Consider the following 24639-nt stretch of genomic DNA (forward strand, 5'->3'; position numbering starts at 1 on the left):
TCATGGTTCATTACACTCTGCCAAATAAAAATCTGTTCTATTTTTCAGCTGTCAAGAGTTTTGTTTCCCACTGTGGTGATCTCCTTACTGGGGAAGTAATTCAGCGTCTTCTTCCACCACTTCCTTGTGCTGTGGATTTGCTAACTCAGTAAGGATCTGCTATTTAGATATGATAAAATTTTTTAATAGCAGTCAGTTACTGTGGGATTGTGTTAATAGCTGTTTAGTACATTAATAAGGCCAAGTTTGTATGGTTGGTGAATGATTTTCCTTTTGCAGTGGAAGGCAAACATTTAGTTACGTGATTTTTTTTTTTTAGGCTAGGATCTTGAAAGAAAAATACATATTAAAAGGGAAGGAAAGTTACTTGGTGGATATTGTATCTTCCAAACAGTAAGATTTAACCAAGAAATTAAATATTAAGCCTGTTAACCTTTTCAGGTATGCATTTTATTGGTTTGTTAGTGCTATTCTGTGTTCATAAGAACCAGATGCTTGTTAACAGTTTTAGTTTTTTGTTGTTTTTATTTTTCATACATTCGACTTAAACATATAAGAAAACATAAAGAAAATCCAATATATGTCAAGAGCACTTGTAATTTCCAAATTAATATAATGTATAGTTTAAAGAAAGTTTTTCCAGAAAGTATTTAATGATATAAAATTTAGTGTATTACACAAAAATACATTTAAGGTCTGGCTTACAAAGCATAATAATAAAATGAACACTGTGAATCTAACACAACCTGAGGAAGGATTAGCAAATGTTTGCTGTGAAGGGCCAGATTATAAACATTATAGGCTTTGCAGGCCATACAGTCTCTGTTGCATCTACTCAACCCTGTTGTAGCTCAAAAGCTGTCATAGATAATCTATAAATGAGTGAATGTGGCTGTGTTCCAGTAAAACTTAATTTACAAAAACAGATGATGGGCCAGTGTTAGCTACCCTTAAACTGGAACATTAGCAATACTATTGAAGTTATCTGTGACTTCCTTTCTAACACCATTCTTTACTCTTTACTTTAGAGGTAATCACTGTCCTGAATTTTATAGTTGTCATTCCTTTGCATTTTCAGAAAGTATATCACATATATATATGCTTCCCTAAACAGTGTTTAGTTTAGTTTTGCTTGGTTTTGATCAGGCATATAGCATACTGTTTCTGAGACTTAACTTTTTTTACTCATCATGTTTCTCAACTTCGTCTATGAGTAAGTTTGTTCATTCATTTTGATTGTTATATAATATTTAATTGTGTGAGTATATAACATCCTAATTCTGTCAGTGAAATATCCAAATTACATATTTTCCAGAATTCTTGTATATTTATGCCAATAGTATATGCGAGTATCCTTTGCTCCAGTTCTTCACTAACATTTACTCAGACATCATTTCTAGCTTTCCAGTAGATATAAGTTGGTATCTCATTATGATTTTAATTTCTATATCTGGTTCCTAATTATTTGTCATTTTATATATTTATTATTCCTTAGTATGTCCCCTTCTAGGAAATCCGTATTCATGCATGTCTTTTATTTTTAGGTAAAATAGTTTTTTGATGAACAGACATTAACTGTCAGATTTATCAGTCTTTTACTTTTTGGTTAGTACTTTCTGTCTTTTGGTTTAAAAAATCTTCAGATTAAAAAAAAAAAAAAAAAAATAAAAAAAAAAAATTAAAAAAAAAAATTAAAAAAAAAAAAAAAATAAAAAATCTTCAGATTTATAAAATTACTTTCTTATATTTCTAAAATATTTAAGGTTTTGTCTTTCACATTTCATTTAAGTCTTTAATCCATGTGGAATTGATTTTTGTGTTTGGAGTGAGGTAGGGATCCAATTTCATTTTACTTTTTAATATGGATAACAAATGGTCCCATTCTTTACTAAAGAATCCACACTAGCTCCAGCAGTTGCCATTCATCTGCCATGTATTGTATTCCTGTATACATGGTCTGTTTCCATGTTCTCTGTTTTGTTCCACTGGTGTGTTTGCCCTTTTCTGGGCCAGTACCACATTATCTAGTAAATTTTAGTATCTGTTAAAGCAAGCTTGTTGGCCTTATTCATCTTTAGGCATAATTTGACCCTTCTTAACACTTCTGATGGTAGGCTGTTGAAATTTAATTGGAATTACATTGAGTCTATTGATAAATTTGAAAATAATTGGCATTTTTACAATAATCAAACACATTTCCTATTATTTTTATTTTTATTTTTTTTTCGTTTATTTATTTTTGGGACAGAGAGAGACAGAGCATGAACGGGGGAGGGGCAGAGAGAGAGGGAGACAGAATCGGAAACAGGCTCCAGGCTCTGACCCATCAGCCCAGAGCCTGACGCGGGGCTCGAACTCCCGGACCGCGAGATCGTGACCTGGCTGAAGTCGGACGCTTAACCGACTGCGCCACCCAGGCGCCCCAACACATTTCCTATTACTGAGGTCCTCTACAAATTATAATTTTTTTCTATGAAAGTCTTATATGTCTTTTTGCTTGTTTGTTTTAGTAAGTAAGTAAGTAAGCAAGCTCTACACCCAACGTGGGGCTTGAACTCAAGACCCCAAGATCAACAGTCACGTGTTCTAAAGCCAACCAGGCACCCCAAGAATTTTTTTAAAATAGTATTTTATTAGGTGATAAAATATAATAAGTTTTTTTGTTGCATAAATGATTGCTTCCTCTCTTAAGTTAAAACATACAAACCCCTTTTGTTATTTTTCTTAAACAAATTGAGAAAGTACTTAGGTCTGTATATTTCCCCTACTTCACTAATTTACAAATAGTCTTTTTAAAAATTTATTCCCAGATACTTTATATTTTTCATTGCAGTTATCAATTAAGTATGTGGTAGTGGGAGAGTGTAAGTATGTATAATTTCTTTATTGCTATTATATAAAAATGTAATTAAGATTATATCCACCCACCTTGCTAAACTCTCCTGTATTAAACATTTATTTTTAGATTCTTCTGGATTTTTCCCTTTATAATACTTATTTATATTCTCTCCCCACATGTGTTAACTAGATTACTACCATTTAAAGCTAAATAAGGGGCAATTGGGTGGCTCAGTCAGTGAAGTGTCTGACTCCTAGTATCAACTCAGGTCATGATCTGACAATTCATGAGTTCAAACCCCACATCAGGCTCTGCACTGGGTGGCTTGGAGCCTGCTGGAAATTCTGTCTGTCCGTCTGTCTGTCTCTCTCTCTCTCTCTCTCTCTCTCTCTCCCTCCCCCACTCTCTCCCTCTCTCCCTCTCTCTCCCCTCCCTCCCCCTCTCCCTCTCCTCCTCCCTTGTGTGTGCTCTCTCTCAAAATAAATAAATAAACTTAAAAAAAAAAAGGAAAAAAAGAAACATAAAAGGAGCACTCATGTTTACTAATAATATGTGTAGCTATTTTGCATTTATATGTCAGCCTGTTCGGTGTTTATATGTTGTATAACTTATGTACTTAAAATACACTTTTTCTTTTACTTTAAGGCTTTCTTCAGTGCTAAAAGCATATGGAAGTCCTTTGAAAACACCATCATTAGTTTATAGACAGAGGCTTTATGAATTATTGATTTTATTACCTCCTGAAACCTATGAAGGTATGTGCTTTAAACCAAAATGTTTTGTTTGTGGCCAGGACAGTGCCTGGAAAGTAATACCTGAATGAATGAATGAATGAATGAATGAATGAATGAATGATATGGCATTTATTTAGTGTCTTACTTCTGGGAGGTTTAGGGAGTTCAATCTTAGCCATTGTGTTCACCATTATATAGTAAATAATGTCTTACTTTCTTTTCTCCTCTGGGAAAAAAAGACCCTAGTTCCACTGTGTGGAAGAGAATGAGTCACAAAGATTGGTCTTGATTCTACTCTGGTCTTTGGTACAGAATATATAATGTAAGTCTATTAGACATTTGGCCATTCCTAGTTTCCTTCTATAGTGATTTTCTGCTGTACATATTATGTTGCACTATTCTATTCTTCACTCTGCCCAGATAGAAGTTTAATACTCAACTACCAAGGGACACCTGGGTGGCTCAGTGGTTAAGCATCCAACTTTGTCTTAGGTCATGAACTCGTGCTTTCCAAGTTTGAGCCCCAGATCCAGCTCGCTGCTGTCCGCACAGAGCCCACTTGTAGAAGACAGATTCTCTGTCTCCCTCTCTCTGTGCCCCTGCCCCACTTGTGCTCTCTCTCAAAAATAAATAAACATTTACAAAAATACTGAACTACCAAGATATGATTGATTTTATAATGTTTAGGGTATAGGTTTTGCCTTTATTGGGTTCAAAAAGAACTTTAGATTACTGGCATACTATGATTCATAAAATAAACTTGCCCCTATTTTAAAATAGTCCTAAAAGCTTTCTTATAAATCTAAAGCACAGTTTTAAGAAAATACATTGCTACTGCCAAATACTCAAGATGCTTGTTTTAAGAGTCTTAATAATTAAGTTGATTATGACTTTCAAATCTGTTTCCTGTAAAAATACTTTTATTGGCTTATATCCTTATTCTGCAAATAAATGCAGTATAATATATACCACATTAGTTCAAACCTATAACTTGTAATTTCTGTTTTGGCCTTTATTATTATGTGAATGGTATTGTTCCCACTGCCTCTCTTCCTGGTTCACAAATGTACCTAGCAAAATATTTGATGATAAAGTAATCATTTAGTATAAGAAGAACTGGAAAAAGATGGGTACATTGTCATTTCCCAAGGACTGTATCAAAAGAATCATTTCTGTAGGGCAGACACTGTGGTAGAGATTGTATATATTATTTACTTCATTTATCTTAGCATAATACAATGAGCTAGTTACATTTTCCTCATTAGACAGATAAAGGTACAGCAAATTTATAAAAAAACCAACTCAAGAACATATATGCAGTAAATAATGGAATCAAGATTATAGATATGCTTCATGCTGTGCTGTATACTGTTTATAAGTAACCTACAAAAGACTTAACAGTCAAGGCTTAATGATAAGTCTGTCTCATTGTGTGCTATCTCTTACTACATAAAAGTATTTACCTCCTAGATATCTAATAAAAGCCCTAGGGATAATTTCTATGTTCCATACCAGATAGTTGTCAACTTCTGGCAAAAGCAATTCCCTTTAGACATATCAATTTTACCATATTTTGGAGTTTAGTTTCAAACTACAGATGACAGAAATTGACTTATTTTTCAGTCTTGATTAAATATCTGTGAATACCAAGATATCAATTTAAGATCTGCAGTGTATCTTCTAATGATGATAATATAAGTCTGCCCTATAAGGACTTAAAGAGAAGAACAAAGTCTTGTGCTTTTTTTCTCAGAATTGGAGTTTGAGAATGCAGTCAGAATTCCTAAAGAAATAACAGATATACACATGTATAGATTTTAAATTAGTTACAGAGTGTTCACAGGAAGACAAAGTTGGAAATTACTCTAAACTTCTTGAAAAATAGAATCTGAATTTACCCTCTTAATCAGTTTCAAGTGTATCTATTTTTCTAACATGACTTAAAGAAGAAATTAGTTAATAGAAAAATGAAAATATGGTGGTATTAATAGTTTTGTTTCAACCAAAAATAGTAATTTGCCATTTCTTCGCTATCTTTTTTCTATCTTTAAAACTATAGAAATAAAATTAAGAATTTTTTCCTTAAAGACTTTTTTTTTTTAATGGTACTCTTTTTAATAGATAAATGTGCATGGAGCATAACAATCAGAACTTTACCATTAAAATATCAATTGACACTTAAAATAATGGCTCATCATACAATAATAACCTATAGTAATTTCTAAATATTTAACACAAAAGGAAGTAGTAGTCTTTAAAGTATATATCTAATTATCTCAGAAAATATGGCAAGAAACAAAACAGCAGTTTATTGTGTTAAGATTTTATTTATTTTTGGGGCGCCTGGGTGGCTCAGTCGGTTAGGCGACCGACTTCGGCTCAGGTCACGATCTCGCTGTCTGGGTTCGAGCCCCACATCGGGCTCTGTGCTGACAGCTCAGAGCCTGGAACCTGTTTCAGGTTCTGTGTCTCCCTCTTTCTCTGACCCTCCCCTGTTCATGCTCTCTCTCTGTCTCAAAAATAAATAAATGTTAAAAAAAAAAAAAAAATTAAAAAAAAAAAAAAAGATTTTATTTATTTTGAGAGACAGAGCATGAGCAGGGGAGGAGCTTAGAGAGAAAGGGGCAGAGAGAGAATCCCAAACAGACTGCACAGTGCCCAGTGTAGAGCTCCTAGGAACTGCGAGATCGTGACCTGAGCTGAGATCAAGAGCATTTGCTTAACCAACTGAGGCACCTGGTCGCCCCACAAAACAGAAGCTTAAAGTTCTAATGATATCACTTGGTACAGTGGGTTGTCAGAAGGTAAGTTTACAAGACACAGTAGGAAATTGTTTTTGTTACATGGGACTTATTTAAGAATTTATATGACTTTTCTTTGTGGTTGTTCAGCAGATGCAGATTTTTCTCACGAGAGTGACTTAGTTTTCTGAGGCTTGTCTAGTAAAAATTGGGTTCTTAGTTTTTATTTCCTATTTAGTATTGTTATGAATCCCCTTTCAAGTATTTTAATATTCTCTACACTAGATATTGCTCCTCATTATCATCACAAAGTCAGTGATGTATGTCTATTAAAAAAGCATATCCGCATTTTAAAATGGAATCATCCTTGGGGTGCCTGGGTGGTTCAGTCGGTTAAGTGTCTGACTCTTGATCTCTACTCAGGTAATGATCTCATGGTTGTGAGATCGAGCCCCACATCTGTCTCTGTGCTGATAGCCCAGAGCCTGCTTGGGATTCTCTTGGATGCTCGCTCGCTCTCTCTCTCTCTCTGCCCCTCTCCCCAACTTTGTGCTGTCTATCTCTCTCTCTCTTCAAAATAAATAAAAATAAACTTTGAAAAAAATATAAAAGAAAATGGAATCATCCTTAAGTGTACTTTGTTTAGGGACCTTTAGGTGAGCTGTCACTTTAAATGAGAAATGGAGGGGCCTGGCTGGCTCAGTCCATGGAGTGTGTGACTCTTGATCTCGTGATTCTAAGTTTGACTTTGATGTTTGGTGTAGAGATTACTTAAAAATAAAAAAATCTTTAAAAACATAAGTGAGAAATAGAGAAACTATTTATTTAGTTGTAAATATGTTTGAAATGGTAATTAGGTTAATGCGATAATGGACAAATTTATCATAATGTACATATAAGAGAGTCAACCATATACTGTCTCATGTCTTAGAGAAGATTGCAATGCCACCTGTGAACTAGGTTGACCCCCAAAACACAAATAAAATGAATCCTTTCTGGATTCAAGTTCCAAATTATTAATTTACAAAACAATACAGACAATATAGGAACAAATTAAGCTGCACTGGGGGGCATAATCACAAAAACTCAGACTGTAGAAACTTGTTCAGAACAAATAACCTCATTTCTTCAAATAAATTACGGGGGGGGAAGGTAGAGAGACAACCTTTAGATTGAATGAGACTTAAGATATATCAATTAGTTAAAACATATAGGCTTTACTTAGACCTTGATTCAAACAAAAGCAAACAAAAACAGGCATTTATGACAATTGAAAATTTGAATACTGAGTGAATATTTGGTGTTTAGTGGTTTTTAAAACATTAAAAAAAAACTATGATATTATAATAGGATTGTTTAAAATGTCCTTAACTTTCGGTGATACACAAGGAAATATTTATAGATGAAATGAAATCCTTTTACGATTTGCTTCAGAATAATATGAGAGGTGGTGAGATAGTAGATGGAGGTATAGGTGAAGCAAAATTGATCCAGCTGGTCAAGATGCTGAAGTGGTGGGGAGGGGTATCATAATACTATTATGTCTGCTTTTGTATATGTTTGAAATTTTCCATAATGAAAATGTGTCTAATGTTCATAAATTTTTTTAGGCCGTGTTTTTTTTTTTTTAAACAAATGTAATTTATCTGCTTTTATATTCATCTTTTTTAATTCTATTTTTGTACTTCATGTCACTTTATTTAAAATGACGGTAGTATTTATTCAGCATCACAAGGTATATACATACATACTTTGAGATGTCTTTTCAGTATGTATTCTTAGCCTTGTGACCAGTAACACGTAGTTGAGCCATTTGTTTGTAGGGCATTTTTCAAGGATGATATACGTCATCTTTGGCTATGATAGATTAAAATTGGCTGATGTGTAAAGTTCTGCTTGTTTTTTTTTTTTAACCCTGTACTCTAATTGGTTAACTGCTTTTACTAAATTGCTAATTGCTGATTTCTCTAACTCAACAGGAAACCTTTGTGCCATCCTCAAAGAGCTGGCTGCTGACTTGACTGCCTCTGATATACAGGTGGCAGCATCTGCATTTTTACTTCCACCCCTCTGTCATAGGGATGATCTTGTGATATTAAGTCCTTTGCTACAAGAAACTGACCATAGATTTATTGAAGAACAGGTATAGTGATTTTCCATTGACTCTTGGGTTGATTCATTCTGTGAACAGTCATTTTAATTTTATATATATATTTTTGTTTGTTTGTTTTTAGCTCCTGCTTGGTAATGGTATTGCTTGTGGAAGTTTGGAGTATGACCCTTATGCTATTTATGAGAAAGATGTATTGGGAGATTCAGTGCCTAAGCCCCTACCTCCAGTACTATCAGTTATTAGCTCTGCAGTCAAGCTCTTTGGAGTTGTATGTGCTCATGTGGGAGAAGCTCAAAGGTAGACCATCTTTAGTAGTTCACTTAACCTGAATTAAATTGTTCACTTACCCTGAAATATAATATTTAAGAGTTGGTAATTGGTTCAGTGAATATGTAATAGAACTGGTGCGTAAGAAAAATATTGTCAGAAGTTCTCATTAGTATAAAAGATTTTTTTTAATGTTTGTGAAAGAGATTCATGCATGTGCATGTACCCGTGACCAGGGGAGGGGCAGAGAGAGAAGGAGAGAGAGAGAGAGAGAGAGAGGGAGAGAGAGAGAGAGAGAGAGAGAGAGAGAGAGAATCCTATACAGGTTCTGTGCTGCCAGAGCAGAGCGGGACACAGGGCTCAATACCATGAACTGTGAGATCATGACGTGAGCCAAAATCAAGAGTCTGACATTTAACCACTGAGCCACCCAGGCACCCCACTATAAAGATTTCTTACAGATGACAAGTAAAAGTGAGATCAAGGCTCTTGTTTAATGATTCACCTGGCTAATACCTAATAAGTGTTAAGTCAATAAATTAAATTCAGTTAAACTGAAAACTGCTAAACTCTGTTGTGATATAATACTTCACCGACAATACAAATGAAAATACAAATTAAAAAACTCATTGATACAAGAATTTTGATTTAGGGGCACTTGGGTGGCTCATTTGATTAAGTGTCTGACTCTTGGTTTTGGCTCGGTTCATGATCACATGGTTCATGAGATTGAGCCCTGCATGGTGCTATCTGCATGGAGCCTGTTTTGGATTCTTCCTCTCACTCTCTCTGCCCCTTCCCTGCTCATGTGTGCTCTCTCTCTCTCAAAAATAAATAACTAAACTTTAAAAGGTTTTTTTTATTTAAAAAAAATAAAAAAATTTTGATTTATGAATTATTGTTACAAAAAAGAACACTGGTTTTCTGCTTAGATTAGGTCTCATAGGCTTTCTTACCTTGGAGGTTTTGTGGAGCCATTATAGTTTCGTGGATTTCAAAAATTAGATTAAAATTGATTAGTCTTCAGTTTGGTAGATTTCTGTCCACTCAAAGTAAACTTCAGTTTTGAAATATCACAGGCTAATAAATGGTTTCTTATTGAGAATGACAGTTTCTTTTGATAACTGAAGTAATACCTTTCATGGAGATCAAAAAACACTACTTGTATCTAGTATTCAGGAAATTCTGTGAGATACTAAATGTTACGTGAATTTCTCCTATAGGCTATGCTGTTTAACAATTTACAAATTAATAAGTATCCTCATTTATTCATATTCTCTCCTTCCTTCCCTTTGCTCTCTTTCTTTCTCCCTCTCTCCCTCACCCCACTGCCTCTCACGCTCTCTTTCTTCCTCTCTTCTTCTGGCATGCTAAACTAAAAATAATACATGTAACTAGATCATAGCTTTTATATCATTTTTATCTAGTTATGTCTTCCAGAGAATACCAATTAGGTAGAGAATTTACTCTCTTTGACGAACATTCACAAAAATATTTGAATCTTATCAGCAACACATTTTGGGGTTTTGTTTGTTTTCTTTTTAAAGTAAGCTTTAGGTCCAACATGGGGCTTGAACTCATGACCCCAAGATCAAGAGTCACATGCTCTACAAACTATGTGACCCTGACAACACATTTTTGAAACAGGTCTTTAGATACTTTACTTTCAGGGGATTGAAAAGTGAATAAACTTTATGTTCAGTTTTAATAGCCTCATGTCATTTTATTGAAAATGATGGTGGTATTTCCTCAGTATCATAAGATAGACACACACACACACTTTGAGATGTCTTTCCAGAACTTAAATTTCAAAACATGGTGTTTTTCCCAAATTTATTTATAGCCAATAGCTCCCTGTATATACTGTAACCATAAACTTACGGTATTTAGACAACTTATGACTAAATTATAAATGAATGTCATAGCACTAAAAGATGAGAGGAAAATCACAGTAGTCTGGAATATGCAAAGAATTGATAGAGAGGATGGGAGTTGAACTAGTCTGTAACTGTACCGTGTTATAGAGCGTACAATTTAAAATAATTAATTTGGGTTATTACAGTAGTAATTGCAGTGATGAAACTTGTAGGTAAAATATTTAAATTGAGCATGTTCTTAAATGGCTCCACTAACTCTTTTTGATAGATCTAAGACAAAAAGTAAAAAAGAAAAGAATATACATCTTCCAAACTTTCCTTTTAAAAAATTGATTTTATAGGGTGCATGGTTAGTCCCCACCAAGCTCAGTCATGTGGCTCAGTTAGTTAAGCATCTGACTTCGGCCCATGTCATGATCTTGTGGTTCGTGAGTTCGAGCCCCACATCAGGCTCTGTGCTGACAGCTTAGAGCCTGGAGCCTGCTTCGGATTCTGTGTCTCCCTCTCTCTGCTCCTCCCCCCCACCCCAAGAATAAATAAACATTTAAAAAAATATTTAACAAAAGTAAAAAATTGATTATATTACTCTCAGAGAAGTTTTTTGGGTTTTGGGGTTTTTTTTGTTTTGTTTTGTTTTGTTTTAAATTTTTTTTTTTTTCAACGTTTTTAATTTTATTTTTGGGACAGAGAGAGACAGAGCATGAACGGGGGAGGGGCAGAGAGAGAGGGAGACACAGAATCGGAAACAGGCTCCAGGCTCCGAGCCATCAGCCCAGAGCCTGACGCGGGGCTCGAACTCACGGACCGCGAGATCGTGACCTGGCTGAAGTCGGACGCTTAACCGACTGCGCCACCCAGGCGCCCCTGTTTTTTTTTTTAAGAGTTATTGCCCATTTGCAGTTTAGGAAAATGGCTTTTCACTTCTGTTTAAAATTTAATTAACTTTATACTAAGTTTCTTTAACCTCACCTGTACTAAAATAGTATATAGAATGAATATATATTTAATGAGGGGAGGTTTTGTTTAATAAAAATATTGAGACCTGGTAAAAGCAAAACATACTGTGTTTAGAGTCTAACTGAATAAAAATAGTAGGCAGGGTTGCCTGGGTGACTCAGTTGGTTAAGCATCCGACTTCAGCTCAGGTCATGATCTCACAGTTCATAAGTTTGAGGCCTGCATTAGGCTCTCTGCTGTCAGCACAGAGCCTGCTTCAGATCCTCTGTCTCCCTCTCTCTCTCTTCCTCTCTCTCTCTCTCTCTCTCAAAATAAATAAACATCAAAAAAAAAAAATAGTAGGCATTACTTTGGAGATTTTTAAAGGAAGTGGTCTAGCAGGATCCCAGATACAAAAAGTGGGTCATAAGCATCCATTAGCAGTCACCATTGGGTGTCATTAGAGGACCAGAGGAGAGAAACTACTTAAATAAGAAAGTTAAGTTTCTCATTTCCTGTTGTCCAGATATGACACTTGTTAAAAATGCGTACCCTTTTTCTTTTGGCTGTATATTTACATTTCTAGAGAAAAAAAATGTTAAAGTACTATATTTGACAACCAACAGCTGAATATTTCAAAGCATTTTGTTGTCATTGAGGTTAGCTTTGTGTTTAAACAGCTTAAAAGAAATTCTTTTATAACAAGAGATTGCCCTAAGATTAGAAATACATTTTTCATATTTTATTTATGCACGTAGAAATTAAGTTGTCTTTAAGTCAGTTGGTTTTCTCTATTTTGACTATAGGATTTTAAAAGTAAGAAAACTTTGCATTGGTAATTTTAAATGACTAAAATGTTTAAATTTCTAGAGTGTTAAGATAATTTTATATAGAAAAAAACTGATTGTTCTTGTGCTTGTGTTGTTTGTAGTTACTTTCAAACATTTTGCACCTACATCTAAAGAATGAATTACTTAATTCACCTGAAGATTGTTCTGACCTTGACAATACATTGCAGTCATATGGACAACTTTTTAAATTGTAGATTCTGATTTAATAGTATGGTATGTGGGGCACCTGATGGCTCAGTCCCTTAAGCTTCTGACTCTTGGTTTCACTCAGGTCACAATCTCACGGTTCATTAAGATTGAGCCCTGCATCAGGGCTCTGTACTAACATTGTGGAGCCTGCTTGGCATACTCTCTCTCTCTCTCTCTCTTTCTCTCTTTATATCACTCTCTTTTTCAAAATAAATAAAAATAATAGTATGGTATGCATATATGTTAGGTATTGAAAATTTAAAAACTCCTTAGGTGATTCTGACATGCAGCCAGGGTGAGAACCACTGCTATAAATGCTGTAAAATGTTATAGATTGTGAGTTGATGGAGAAAGAGAAAAAGCATAGTTCTAGTTCACAATACTAGAAATTTTCACCATAGACACCTTCCCTGAAAGCATATTAAATCATCATTTTCAGATGTTATGTCTTGCTGTTTAGTCAGTTGGTGGTGTATTTTTAATTTCTCTAGATCCAAAACTTAGTTTCAGCATCTAATTTCATTCCAAACTAATAATTGTATGTTGTAATCAATACTACTTAAGCATATTAATTCAGTATTACTAAAAACAAGTCACCTCCATCTTCCTGAAGATTCAGAATGTTTTGTTGAGATCTCCATCAGCATTTGGGGATACAGGGTGGAGAAAAAATAGAGGGCTCTGGCAGTCCCCTGTACAGGTCAAATTTTATTACAATATAACAAAATTCTCAAGCTATAACCTTAGGTATTTTTACTAATTTCAGCATGATATAGTTCCATTGATAAAAGATGATGAGGATAGGATCTAATAATGACATTTTAGGTTTTTAAATTTGTGAGTCTGACCGTGTGGTTATCCTTATTTTCTTTGTTGTCTTGTTTACATAACCTCTCCATAGTCTTCTCTACAGGCAATTTAGACATAAATACGTTCTTGAAACAAAATGCCTTTAATATCGTCTTAAAACGCAGGCAGAAAAAGTTTTATATATAGTATATTTGTCATATTGTTTATAATGAAAATTAGAAGTAGCCTAAATGTCCAAACTAGGAAATTGGTTAAATAAACTATTATATTGCCAGACTATATTTTACTAATAGGTGTTTAAAATTATTTCAATGTAATAGTTAACAAGATGGGAATGATGTTTGGGAGGAAAAAATATTTTAACAAAGTATACATTGTGATCCTAATTTTCTAAAAACGATACTCCTCTGTCTTTGTGGGGAAGACTAAAACAAATATGCCAAAATGGTAACAGTGGCTCTTTCTAGATGGTGGGATAAGGGATGAATTTCTTTTTCTTTCATTTGCCTTTGTCACTTTTTCAACCTTGAAATAAGGAAATATTTAAATAAATCAAGTACTTAAGGTTACTGTGGTTTTCCCAAAATATCTAGTGCTCTACTATGTTTATTACATTCTGTGAATTGATTTTATATATACTCCTTTCCCCAACTCATGAAATCCACAGACTCCTACCTTCCTTCCTTTTTTTCTAACTTCTTCCACAGTTGGATTTCTTAAAAGTACAGTGCCCATATCTATGCATTCTTTTTTGGTGCCATTTGGAGAACTTGACTTAGGCTTTGTTGCCTCCATAGAATGATAGAGGGGCAGAGACAGAGGGAGACACAGAATCTGAAGCAGGCTCCAGGCTCTGAGCTGTCAGCACAGAGCCCACTGTGAGGCTTGAACCACGAACTGTAAGATCATGACCTGAACCGAAGTTAGATGCTTAACCAACTGAGCCACCCAGGTGCCCCAGAGGCAGTGTTTTTTTTTGTTGTTGTTGTTTGTTTGTTTTCATATTAAATATAATTTATTGTCAAATTGGTTTGCATACAACACCCAGTGCTCATCCCAACAGGTGCCCTCCTTAATGCCCATCACCCACTTTCCCCTCTTGCCCGCCTCCCATCAACACTCAGTTTGTTCTCAGTATTTAAGAGTCTCTTACGGTTTGCCTCCTTTCCTCTCTGTAACTTTTAGAAGCAATGTTTTTAAAACCTTGGAGATAATAGTGTAAAATTGGGGTGGTTTATTTTATGCTTACCTATCTTTAATCTCATCATAAGGATTTAAAAGCCCTGTGCTGCTTATATGTGGAAATCTAAAAAACAAAATAAACAAATAAAACAAAACAGAAACACATTCGTAAATACTGAGAACAGGAGCACCTGGGTGATTCAGTTAAGCATCCGACTCTTGATTTTGGCTCAAGTCATGATCTCTCGGTTTGTAGGATTGAGCCCCGCATCCTGCTTGGGTCTCTCTCTCTTTCTGTCTCTCTCTCTCTCTCTCTCTCTCTCTTTCTGCCTTTCTCCTGTTGTGTTCTCTCTCTCTTTAAATAAATAAATGAACTTCAAATACATACATACATACTGAGGACAAACTGATGATTGCTACAAGGGAGGGGGATGGCACAGGATGGGCAAAATAGGTGAAGGGGATTAAGAGGTCTGAACTTCAAGTTATAAAATAAATAAAGCATGGAGATGAAAATAAAGCATAGGGAATATAGTCAATAATATTGTAATAATTTTGTATGGTGACAGATGGTAACCAGACTTAATGGTGATAATCACTTCATAATGCATATGAATGTCCAATCCCTTTGTTATACACTGAAATTAATACATCCTTTTTAAAAAAAATTTTTTTTAATTTTATTTTTTATTTTTTTAAATTTACATCCAAATTAGTTTGCATATAGTGCAACAATGATTTCAGGAGTAGATTCCTTAATGCCCCTTATCCATTGAGCCCATCGCCCTTCTCACACCCCCTCCAGTAACCCTCAGTTTGTTCTCCATATTTATGAGTCTCTTCTGTTTTGTTCCCCTCCCTGTTTTTATATTATTTTTGTTTCCCTTCCCTTATGCTCATCTGTTTTGTCTCTTAAAGTCCTCATATGATTGAAGTCATATGATTTTTGTCTTTCTCTAATTTCACTTAGAATAACACCCTCCAATTCCATCCACGTAGTTGCAAATGGCAAGATTTCATTCTTTTTGATTGCCGAGTAATACTCCATTGTATATATATACCACATCTTCTTTATCCATTCATCCATCGATGGACATTTGGGCTCTTTCCATACTTTGGCTATTGGTGACAGTGCTGCTATAAACATGGGGGTTCGAAACAACACACTTGTATCCCATGGATAAATACCTAGTAGTGCAATTGCTGGGTCGCAGGGTAGTTCTATTTTTAGTTTTGTGAGGAACCTCCATACTGTTTTCCAGAGTGACTGCACCAGCTTGCATTCCCATGAAATTAATATATCCTATGTCAACTGTACTTTCAATTAAAAAATAGCAAATAAAATAATTAAATAAAAGCCCTGTGTTGTAACGGACTGTAAAACAATTCACAGAAGCTACATAAATAGCTAATGGACACATTCAACCCCAGACCAAAAATAATGTATATATCCATCATAGTTAGAATTGTGAAAACTGGAAAATTGCTGTCTCCATCAGGAGAATGATTGAACAAATGGTAATGCATGTGCATAGTAAAATTTGACTTCGTGAAAGTTACCAAAGAATAAGAATGATTTGACAGGTGCTAAGGAGGTAATGTTAAATGAGAAATACAGGAGTTAAAATTATGTTAATATATAGTATGATACCAAGTACATTTTTAAAGTATAGTTGGGGGCTGAAAGGGCTGTGTTAATTGTCATTACCTATAGATGACATAAGTGGGTGCTGCCTTTGAAATGAATCAATGTATTTGAATCCAATTGAGTCCTATTAAGAACAAAATGGTTACTGCAAGTTAACTTATTTGAGAGAGAGCATGCACTTGAGCTGGGGAGAGGAGCCAGGGAGAGAGAGAGATCGCAAGCACGAGAGTGAATCTTAAGCAGGCTCCACACTCAGCACAGAGTTGATCTGGTCACAGAGCTCCATCCCAGACCCTGGGACCATGACCTGAGCTGAAATTAAGAGTCAGATGCTCAACTGACTGAGCCACCCAGGCTCCCCAGCTGCAAGTAACTTTTAAGATACGTGTTATTTAGGGACACCTAGCTGCCTTGATCAGTAGAGCATGCAACTCTTGATCTTGGGATTGTGGGTTTGAGCCCCATGTTGGGCATAGAGTTTACTTTAAAAGGAAAAAAAAGATTATCCTTTTTTAGAAAATAGTAAGATAGCAGAATTTGCCCAGGTAAATATTTATTAAGTGATACTTTTGTTAAAATTCTCCCCCTGGAGCACCTGGGTGGCTCAATTGATTAAGCATCTGACTTCCCCTCAGGTCAGGACCTTGCAGTTTGTGAGTTTGGGCTCTCAGCACAGAGCCTACCTCAGATCCTCTGTCCCCTCTCTCTCTCTGCCCCTTCCCCACTAGCACACTCTGCTGCACACGCTCCCTATCTCTCTCTCTCAAAAATAAACAAAAATAATAATACTTATCCACCACTGTCAGAATGACACATAACCAAAATATTTTTGTATTTTTTATATTTTCTTAAAATGTTTTAGAATATTCAGCAATAGTTTATCTCATTTTAGCAGTTGCCACAAAATAATGCAACAAAACAAATTAGCAATAGATACTCAGAAATATCCTCTCGCTTACTTAATTAACAAACCCAATGTCATACTATTTGCCGTTAAATCTTGTTTCTGATTTTAGGCTTCTTATACTGGAACAACTTTTGGACAGTATAAAGCACACAAAAGGAGCTCGTCAACAAGTAGTTCAGTTACATGTTGTTTCTTCACTCTCTAGTTTCTTGAAGGTAATTCCGTTTTTAAATTCAGATGTTTGCTTGATTTTTTTTTTCTAAGTATGGTTAAATAGGTTGAGGAGGGTGTCTTGAAAGAACAGCTGCTTTTTTTTTTTCTCCCTTTTTTCTTAGTGTCCTAATGAAAATGTTTCAGGATTTATAATCCCCCTTTTACTTTTTCTCTGTGTAAAAGTTGGTCAGAAATTAAACCTAGAATCTTGGCTTAGAACCATGCTTTAACCTACTCAGCCTAATATCCTGTATCAGGGATTGGCAGACTGTGGCCTCTGGGCCAAATCTGGCTTGTTGCATTTATGACTTAAATGTTTCTAACTAAAATACAATATGCTTCATTGGTTATATTATGGAAATTCCTATTAATGTTCTTCTGAATACATACATACTGTAGTGACAATTGCTTGCCTAGAGGTTTAAAATTCTTAACTTTTTGAGGCGCCTGGGTGGCTCAGTTGGTTAAGCATCTGACTTTGGCTCAGGTCACGAGTTCATGGGTTTGAGCCCTGCGTCAGGCTCTGTGCTGACAGCTCTGAGCCTGGAGCCTGCTTCAGATTCTGTGTCTCCGTCTCTCTCTCCCCCTTCCCCTCCCATGCTCTCTCTCTCTCTCTCTCTCTCTCTCTCTCTCTCTCTCAAGAATAAATAAACATTAAAAAAAATTTTTTTAATTCTGCAGAACTTTGTGAAAAATCAAATTTGTGTGTGTGTGTGTGTGTGTGTGTATGTTTATGTTTAAATAGTAATCCAAGTATGAACATCTTTAGTCAACCAGAATATATATTCCAAACTGGATTGGAAAATTTATTACAGTTGTAAGTTTAGATTGTTCTTTACATATTTCAGTACTTAGCTGGCTCCAAGGGAAACTTGGGTCAAGAAGAAATGAGAAGACTTGCCGTGGCATTGGTGATGGGAGCCCTAGAAAGTCCCAACCCCCTCTTGAGATGTGCAGCTGCAGAGGCATGGGCTAGATTAGCCCAAGTGGTTGATGATGGAGCTTTTACTGCTGCGTTAGCTCAAGTTAGCTTTGACAAGTAAGTGAATTTCTTATTTAATATGCAGAGACTATCTGGTCAAAACTGGGTATAGCTTGTTGATTTTTTGGAACTAGTGAAACTCCATTCTGGGAATTAATTCAGAAAAAAATTGATAAACACGGATACTTTATATGAAGGCGAGCCTCCCCTTTGCTCATCTTGGAATATAGAACTGTTATTACTTTGGCTTTAGTTTTTATTTAATAAGAGAAAGATCACTATATGAGTAGTATAATTGGCCATCTCTGGAATGGACGATGGGACTAAGAAATTTAGGGAATTTTATCATGTAAAATATAGATAATTGGTAGTAATAACAATGTACTGGAAAGAGTAAAGTCTAGGTTTTCATCATCAGGAAACAAACTATGTTTTCATTTTTGCTAGCTCTGAGATCATGAGCAGAGAGCAAACCGCACAGCTTGTTTTCCTCTATTTCAAATAGAAGGTTGTCAATACTACCCCGCCTGCTTGAGAATGTTAAGATAAATGAGATAATAAATATAGCACTTTCACCTTCCAGTCTACTGAATATATGTGTCTGATTTGGTCAACAGTTTGAAGTTTAAAGTTAGATTACTAACTTGGTTCAAATCCCAATCTTCATGTAATGGTTACTTTGTAAGAGTTACTTTGGATATCATTCTGTTCTCATCTGTAAAAAGTAACTGATAATAGTGTAAATCTCAAAGTTGTTGGGAGGATTAAAGGACTAAATGTAGGGGCATCTGGGTGGCTCAGTTGATTAAGCATCCGACTCTTGATTTCAGCTCTGGTCATGATCCCAGAGTTGTGGGATCGAGCCCCACGTCGTGCTCTAAACAGATAGCATACCTCCCCTGCTTGTGCACATGGATGCACGCTCTTTCTCTCTGTCTCTCTCTTTCAAAAATAAATAAATAAAATTTTTTTTAAAAAAGGACTGAACATAGGAGCAGCTGGCTGACTCATTCAGAGGAGCATGTGACTCTTGATCTCAGAGTTGTGAGTTCAAGCCCCACATTGGGTGTAGAGATTACTTAAATAAATAAATTTTTTTTTTTAATTTTTTTTTCAACGTTTTTTTTTATTTATTTTTGGGACACAGAGAGACAGAGCATGAACGGGGGAGGGGCAGAGAGAGAGGGAGACACAGAATCGGAAACAGGCTCCAGGCTCCGAGCCATCAGCCCAGAGCCCGACGTGGGGCTCGAACTCACGGACCGCGAGATCGTGACCTGGCTGAAGTCGGACGCTCAACCGACTGCGCCACCCAGGCGCCCCAATAAATATTTTTTTAAAATAAATAAAGGACTAAGTGTAAAACACTTAAATTAGCACAGAATGCATAATAAAACTAGTAAACATTGATTTTTCTTGCTATATTTTAAAATCAAAGTTCTTTTTTTTTTTTAATGTTTATTTTGAGAGAGATAGGACATGTGCAGGAGAAGAGCAGAGAGAGAGCGGAAGAGAGAGAATCCTAAGCAGGCTCCATGCTGTCAGCACAGAACCCAACACAGGGATAGATCTCCCAAATCATGAGATAGTGACTTTAGCCAAAATAAAGAATCAGAGGCTTTAACTGACTGAGCCACCCATGTACCCCCAAAGTCTCTTTGTATGGAAATAAAGTGTCTCAGCAATGTGCATTTTTAAAATGCAACTTAATAATGCTCTCAACAAAGTGGGTATGGAAAGAACATACCTCAGCATTACAGCTAACACACTCAACAGTGAAAAGCTAAAAGCTTTTGCTCTAAGATTAGGAACAAAACAAGGATGCCCACTCTTTCCACTATTATTCACCTTAGTTTTGGAAGTCTTAGCCACACAATTAGACAAGAAAAAGAAATAAAAGCCATCCAGATTGGAAAGGAAGAAGGAAAACTGTCATTGTTTGCAGATGACATGATACTGTATATAGAAAACCCTAAAGACTCCATCAAAAACCATTAGAATTAAATGAATTCAATAAACTCACAGGATACAAAATTAACATGCAGAAATCAGTTTCTTTGCATTAATAACAAGTTACCAGAAAGAGATTAAGGAAACAATCTCAATTAGTATTGTCAGTAAGAATAAAATACCTAAGAATAAATTTAGCCAAAGAACTGAATGACCTGTACCCTGAAAACTGTAAGACACTGATGAAAGAAATTGAAGATGACACAAATAAATGAAAAGATACACCATACTCCCCATGGGCGATATGCAAATTCATGAAGCATCCCATATATGTGCGTTTATGCATACACACATACACACGCTGTGCTCATGGATTGTAAGATATAATTTGTTAAGATATCCATACTACCCAAAGCACTCTACAGATTCAGTGTAATCCCTGTCAAAATACCAATGACATTTTTCATAGTACTAGAACAAAAAAATCCTGAAATTTGTGTGGAGCCACAAAAGATCCCAAATAGCCAAAACAGTCTTGAAAAAGAAGAACAAAGCTGGAGATGTGCTCCCTGATTTCAAACTGTACTACAAACCTAGCGTAATTAAAATAGTATGTTACTGGCACAAAACAAACACACAGATCAGCATGATGGAATAGAGAGCCCAGAAATAAATGCAAGCATATATAGTCAATTAGGACTATAAGGAAATCAGGAAAGACAGTCTGTTTAATAAATGGTGTTGAGAAAAGAAGATAACTACATGCAAAAGATTGAAACTGGACCACTGTCTTACATTGTTTACAAAAATAAATTCAAAGTGGATGAAAGACTTGAAGTAAGACCTAAAATCATAAAACTCCTAGAAGAAAACATTAGTCTTAACAATATTTTGGGGGAAGGAGGTCAGTTTCCTCAGGCAATCCCAATAAAAGCAAAAATAAACAAATGGAATTACATCATACTGAAAAGTTTTTGTACAATGAATGAAAACATCAAGAAAAAAGAAACCTGAGGGAACCTACTGAATGGAGGAAGATATTTGCAAATCAAATATTTGATAAGAGGTTAATATCCAAAATATATAAAGAACTTCTACAATTTCATGTCAAAAAAAACAACTTGATTTAAAAATGGGCAGGGGACTAGATGGCAGAATAGCATGGAAGTTTTTTTTGCATTTCTCGTCCATGAAATACAGCCAGATCAACACTAAACCATCCTGCATACGTAGAAAACTGATTTCAGTATTAAAACAACAATCTGCACCACCTGAACCACAGAACATAGCAGGTATGCAGCACAGACAGGTGAACTGGGGGAGAGAGAAGCTGCGGAGGGCAAGGAGCTGTTTTTGCTTGTGGAGAAAGGATGGAGATGAGGGGTTGGGGGGAGGAGGAGAGTATGGGAAAAGCACTCCCCTCCCCCAAAAGCAGCTGGAGAGAAAGTGGAAAAGTGGAAACAGCCACTGGGACTGAACAAAAAAGAGAGAGAGGAGAGGGTTTAAATTCCATTAAGACTCTATAAACAGGAGGAGCACAGAATTGGAAACTCCTCAGCTTGATACCTGGAGGAGCTCTGGGGGGGTAGGGCAAATCCCCAGGAGCAGAGAGTGAAGTCTGAGGGGTCCTTGGGTCACATGGGGAGAGGTGGTTCCCCTGCTAAGAAGACATCTGGTAGAGGCTCTGTGGCCACCCCGCAGGCAAAGATGCCAGCAGACCCCAGAGATTCACTGGTGCTAGAACAAGGATGTTAAGGGGAAACCTGGTGCCAGATGTGTGTTGTGATTTACCAAAATCCCTGAAACACTGCTACATGTTCTCGTGAACTTTTTCTGGGGCAGGCTTGCACCCAGCTGCAGTCTCTGGGCATCAGCAGCAGCACGGTCCCACGAACGTTTCTGGGGGTGGGTGGGCACCTGGCCATTTCTCTAAGAGACTCTCCCCCAGAGGATCAGAATGGGCCAAAGCCACAGTCCCTCAGAAGTGAGGGGTTGGGAAACACAGCCACATCTGAGATAAAACTCAAGAGGGAGTTGCCACCTGGCAACCTGATGGCTTGGTCACAGACTGTATAAGTGGGGTGTAGAAGGAAGCCACAGACAAAAGGACGGGTGTGTGATTGATGGTTGAGGAGAACAGAATTCTGATACTAGAGACTGGGTAGCTGGGTGATGCCTTTTTCACGCCTCCCGTGCATGTGTGGATACACCTGCAAGCACCACAGCAATCCACCCCAGTAAGCTAAGCAGTGCCATCTAGTGGAGAATGGAGCTGTTACACTAAGCTCCGCCCATCTAGGCCAACCTCGCTCTTCAGGAACACAAGTCTTTCTGCCTGCTTAGTTTACATACTATAAAGTGCTTCGTAGTTTGTCTTCTAGGGGAAACTGATGTAATTTTTATCGTATTTCAGTCTTTTCACTGGTCCATCTATTCAATTTTTTTTCTTTTATTCTTCAGTACAGAAAGAAAAAAATTATTTTCATTTTCAATTTTTGTTAAAAATATTGTTTCATTGTATTCACTTTTTCAAATTTCAAACCTTTTCCATTTTTTTTCTTTTCTTATCTTTCCCTTTTTTCTCTAATCAATCTCCTTTCAACAACCAGACCAAAACACACCTAGAATCTAGCATTATTTACTTGATTTTTTTGTGTGTTGTTTTTAATTTTTTAATTTTAATTTTCTTTTACCTAATTAATTCCTTTCCTTCCTTTAAAATGATGAAATGAAGGGATTCACCCCAAAAGAAAGAGCAAGAAGAAACGACAACCAGGGACTTAACACAGATACAAGCAAGTAGTGTGAAACAGAATTTAGAATCACAATAATAAGAATGCAAGCTGGGGTTGAAAATAGATTAGAATCCCTTTCTGTGAAGATAAAAGAAGTAAAAGCTAGTCTGGATAAAATAAAAAATGCTATAACTGAGCTGCAATCTCGAATGGATGCCACAGCAGCAAGGATGGATGAGACAGTGAATCAGCAATATAGAGGACAAACTCATGGAGAATAATGAAGCAGAAAAAAAGAGGGAGACTAAAGCAAAAGAACATGATTTGAGAATTAGGAAAATCAAGGGCTCCTGAGTGGCTCAGTTGGTTGAGTGTCCAACTTTGGCTCGGGTCAGGATCTCCCAGTTCGTGAGTTCAAGCCCCGTGTCAGGCTAAGGGCCTGGAGCCTACTTCAGATTCTTTGTCTCCCTCTCTCTCTGCCCCTTCACTGCTCATACTGTCTCTGTCTCAAAAATAAATAAACATTAAAAATTAGAAAAAGAATTAGGAAAATCAGTGACTTATTAAAAAGGAATCAGAATCATAGGGGTCCCAGAAGATAGAAAAAGGAGTAGAAGGGTTATGTGAGCAAATCATAGCAGAAAACTTTCCTAACCTGGGGAAAGACACAGATATCAAAATCCAGGAAGTAGAGGACTCCCATTAGATTCAACAAAAACCAACCATCAACAAGGCATATCATATTCAAATTCACAAAGTACTTAGAAAAGGACAGAATCATGAAAGCAGGAAGGGAAAAAAAGTCCTTAACGTACAAGGGAAGACAGATCAGGTTTGCAGCAGACCTATCCACAGAAATTTGGCAGGCCAGAAAGGAGTGTCAGGATATATTCAATGTGCTGAATCGGAAAAATATGCAGCCAAGAATTCTTTATCCAGCAAGGCTATCATTCAGAATAGAAGGAGAGATTAAAAGTTTCCCAAACAAAAATTAAAGGAGTTCATGACCACTAAACCAGCCCTGAAAGAAATTTTAAGGGGGACTCTCTGAGGGCAGAAAAGACAGGGGAGAGAAAAAAAAAAAAGACCACAAGCAAGAAAGACTAGAAAGGACCAGAGGACACCAGAAACTCCAACTCTACAGGCAACATAAAGGCAATAAATTCATATCTTTCAGTACTCACTCTAAATGTCAATGGACTAAATGCTCCAATCAAATGACATAGGGTAACAGAATGGATAAGAAAATAAGATCCATCTATATGCTGTTTACAAGAGACCCACTTTAGACCTAAAGACACCTTCAAATTGAAAGTAAGGGGATGTTGAACCATCTATCATGCTAATGGTACCAAAAGAAAGCCAGAATAGCTACATTTATATCAGACAATCTAGACTTTAAAATAAAGACTGTAACAAGAGATGAAGAAAGGCATTATATCGTAATTAAGGGGTCTGTCCACCAAGAAGACCTAACAATTGTAAGCATTTATGCTCCAAATGTGGAAGAACCCAAATATATAAATCAATCACAAACAGAAAGAAACTCTTTGATAATAATACCATAATAGTAGGGGACTACAACCCCCTCCCCCTTACAGCAATCAACAGATCGTCTAAACAGAAAATCAACAATGAAACAATGGCTTTGAATGACATGCTGGA

At 36.2% G+C, this 24639-nt stretch overlaps 1 protein-coding gene across 8 annotated transcripts in view; it reads left to right on the plus strand.

The window, feature by feature from the left end:
- HEATR5A (HEAT repeat containing 5A) overlaps window positions 1–24639 on the plus strand; it is a 122506-nt gene that overhangs the window by 40542 nt on the left and 57325 nt on the right. For all 8 annotated transcript variants that reach the window (XM_086709982.1, XM_086709985.1, XM_086709988.1 and 5 more), the window contains 6 exons: window positions 49–148; window positions 3485–3594; window positions 8294–8457; window positions 8549–8724; window positions 17204–17309; window positions 18156–18346. In XM_086709982.1, the coding sequence (XP_086566108.1) occupies window positions 49–148; window positions 3485–3594; window positions 8294–8457; window positions 8549–8724; window positions 17204–17309; window positions 18156–18346 (847 nt within the window). The remainder of the gene's footprint in view (window positions 1–48; window positions 149–3484; window positions 3595–8293; window positions 8458–8548; window positions 8725–17203; window positions 17310–18155; window positions 18347–24639) is intronic.

Source organism: Puma concolor, chromosome B3, assembly GCF_028749965.1.
Source record: "Puma concolor isolate L17-30 chromosome B3, mPumCon1.1.hap2, whole genome shotgun sequence".
NCBI classification, from domain to species: domain Eukaryota; kingdom Metazoa; phylum Chordata; class Mammalia; order Carnivora; family Felidae; genus Puma; species Puma concolor.